This window comes from Aureococcus anophagefferens (genome assembly GCF_000186865.1).
Source record: "Aureococcus anophagefferens unplaced genomic scaffold AURANscaffold_1142, whole genome shotgun sequence".
Taxonomy (NCBI): Eukaryota; class Pelagophyceae; order Pelagomonadales; family Pelagomonadaceae; genus Aureococcus; species Aureococcus anophagefferens.
The window spans coordinates 1-2387 of record NW_008706268.1 but is presented as its reverse complement, the minus strand read 5'-3'; the positions used below and the strand labels follow the sequence as shown (position 1 = coordinate 2387).

Here is a 2387-nt window from a genome sequence, read left to right as displayed (position 1 = left end):
GGGGCACGCCGACGAGCGGCCGCGCGGCCGGCGCGCGCCGCGCGCGGCCCGGGAGCTTGTCGACGTCGAAGCCGAGGTGGATCTCCGCGACGGACGCCGGCGGGATCGAGAAGACGGGCACGCCGCTCGGCAGGAGCCGCGACTCGAGGTCGCAGGCGACCTGTGTGGATTTCAAACAGTGAGCTGGGTTATCCCAACCAAACTTCGGAACTCTCTACCTCGGTCAAATCGAAGTCGACTCGGCTGATCTTTGGACGAATCGATTGCTCTCGTCGAGTTCTCGCAGCGCAGCCGAAGAGCTTGCGTCGAAGCATTCGAATACGCGAACAATTGAAGTCGGGTTGAAGATTTGGAATCCACACTGCAGGCGACGACGCCGCCGTTGCGGATCTTCGCGACGCGCGCGACGTGCGCCGCGTCGCTCGGGAGGAACTCGTCGAAGAAGGACCGGAACCAGAGGCTGTGGCCGACGGCGACGACGCAGCCCTCGTCCGCCGCGAGCGCGTAGGCGCAGAAGGCCTCGAGGCGCCGCCGGCCGTCGCCGCGCGGCGGCTTGGTGCCGAGGTTGCCCGCGCCGTCGAACGCGCCCGGGCCGCGGAGCGGCGCGGGCACGCGCGGCAGGTCCGGCGCCGCGCCCGGTGGCGCGAGCGCGACGGCGTCGACGTTGTTCGAGATCTCCTGGAGGCAGGAGAGCACGCGGACGGCCTCGCCGCCGCGGACCTGTGTGGAAATCAAACAGTGAGCTGGGTTATCCCAACCAAACTTCAGAACTCTCTATCTCGGTCACATCGACGTCGATTCGGCTGATTTTTGGACGAATCGATGGCTCTCGTCGAGTTCTCGAAGCATAGAAGAAGAGCTCGCGTCCAACCGTTCGATTACGCGCACATTGAAGTCGGGTTGAAGATTTGAGTTCCACACGGCCGCGGACGCGGTGCTGGAACGCGAGCGCCGCGGTCTGCGCCGCGCGCCGCAAATTCGACGACACGACGACGGACGTCCGCGGCGCCGTCGCGTCGCCGCGGAGCGTCGCGAGCTCGAGCGCGGCCGCGGGGCCCGCGGGCGGCTCGCGGAGGAGCGCCGCGACGGCCTGGGCCTGCTCGAGGCCGAGCGTCGTCAGCGGCGCGTCGAGGAAGACGGACCCGGGGTCGCCGCGGAGGAGCAGCGCGCCCTCGCGGACGAGCGCGATCGCGAGCTTGAAGGGCGCGAGCGCCTTCGGGCCGACGTTGAAGATGCGGTTCCACTCGCTCTCGCCGTGGCGCACGAAGACGAGGCGCTTCGTCTCGATGAGCCGCGCGGCGCGCACGGTCCGCGCGTCGACGCGCCGCGACCGCCACCGCTTGTCGCGGCCCACGGCCATGGTCAGGAGGCCCAGGGCGTAGAGCCGGGCCTTGCGCAGGAGCACGAGGATCGACGCCGCGTCGAGGAGCACGCAGTGGGCCGCGCAGGCGCAGAGCAAGGCCGTGACGACGAACTCGTAGACGGTCATTGGTTCCGTCGTATGGTCGAGGGGGCGGGGGCGCTTTCACGGGTCCGGGGCGTCGGCGGTCGACGGCTCGAGGTGTCGACGGCTTCGTCTTCGGTGGGTGGGTCGACGGCCTCCTCGTCGTTTTCACCACTGGCCAGATACTCGCCTCGAGGAAGTCGCCAAAGGTCTTGCTCTACCCGTACACTCCGGGCAAGAGCATCGCGCTCACGTCGTTCTCCATCCCCCCCTCGGCGGCGTCGTCCTTGCGCCGGGCAGGCTTCGCATCCAAGAACGCCAGGCACCAGACCGCGAAGGTCGGCGCGGAGAGGAATGCGGCGACGACGACGCCAAGGCCAAGCGCGACTCGCCCGCGCGCAAGCGCAGCATCTCGGGCTCGGGCGACGACACGGCGTAAAGACTTAGGCTAGGTACGCGAGGCCCTCTATAGCTGCCTCGTTGCCCTTGGCAGCGGCGCGCTCGAACCAGTATCTGGCTTTGCCGATGTCGACTTCCGTGCCTTTTCCGCGCTCATAACAGCAGCCAAGGTTGTTCTCCGCATCGGTATAGCCTTGATCCGCCGCGAGCGCGAAGTACCGGAACGCCTCTTCAAATTTCTCTTCAGCAAAAAATAAACACCCTAGATTGGATTGCGCGACCGCGTCTCCCCGGTCTGAAGCCGCGCGATACAGCCGCTCCGCCTTCTTCTTGTCCAGCTTGACGCCACTTCCGAACTCGTACATTTCCCCAAGATCATTCATCGCTCGCACATCTCCGAGCTCCACGGCGCGCTGGTAAATCTTCGCGGCTTTCTTATCGGATTTCACGAGACCGTAAAGACAATAGCGGTACGCAGCTCCCAAACACGTAATCGCTTCCGGCACCTCGTTCTCAACATGGCGGCGAAGTCGCGCGAGTTCTT

General features: G+C 66.3%; 2 protein-coding genes across 2 annotated transcripts; both read right to left on the bottom strand.

Moving 5' to 3' along the window:
- Window positions 1–7: 7 nt before the first annotated feature.
- On the bottom strand, window positions 8–1489 carry AURANDRAFT_69214 (hypothetical protein; the record flags this gene model as incomplete). The annotated part of the gene is made up of 3 exons (XM_009044971.1): window positions 8–160; window positions 361–720; window positions 932–1489. Coding segments are annotated over 3 exons (1071 nt in total), but the record flags the coding sequence as incomplete, so codon positions are not given.
- Window positions 1490–1926: 437 nt separating this feature from the next.
- On the bottom strand, window positions 1927–2298 carry AURANDRAFT_18141 (hypothetical protein; the record flags this gene model as incomplete). Its single annotated transcript, XM_009044970.1, has 1 exon — window positions 1927–2298. A coding segment is annotated over one exon (372 nt), but the record flags the coding sequence as incomplete, so codon positions are not given.
- Window positions 2299–2387: the final 89 nt, after the last annotated feature.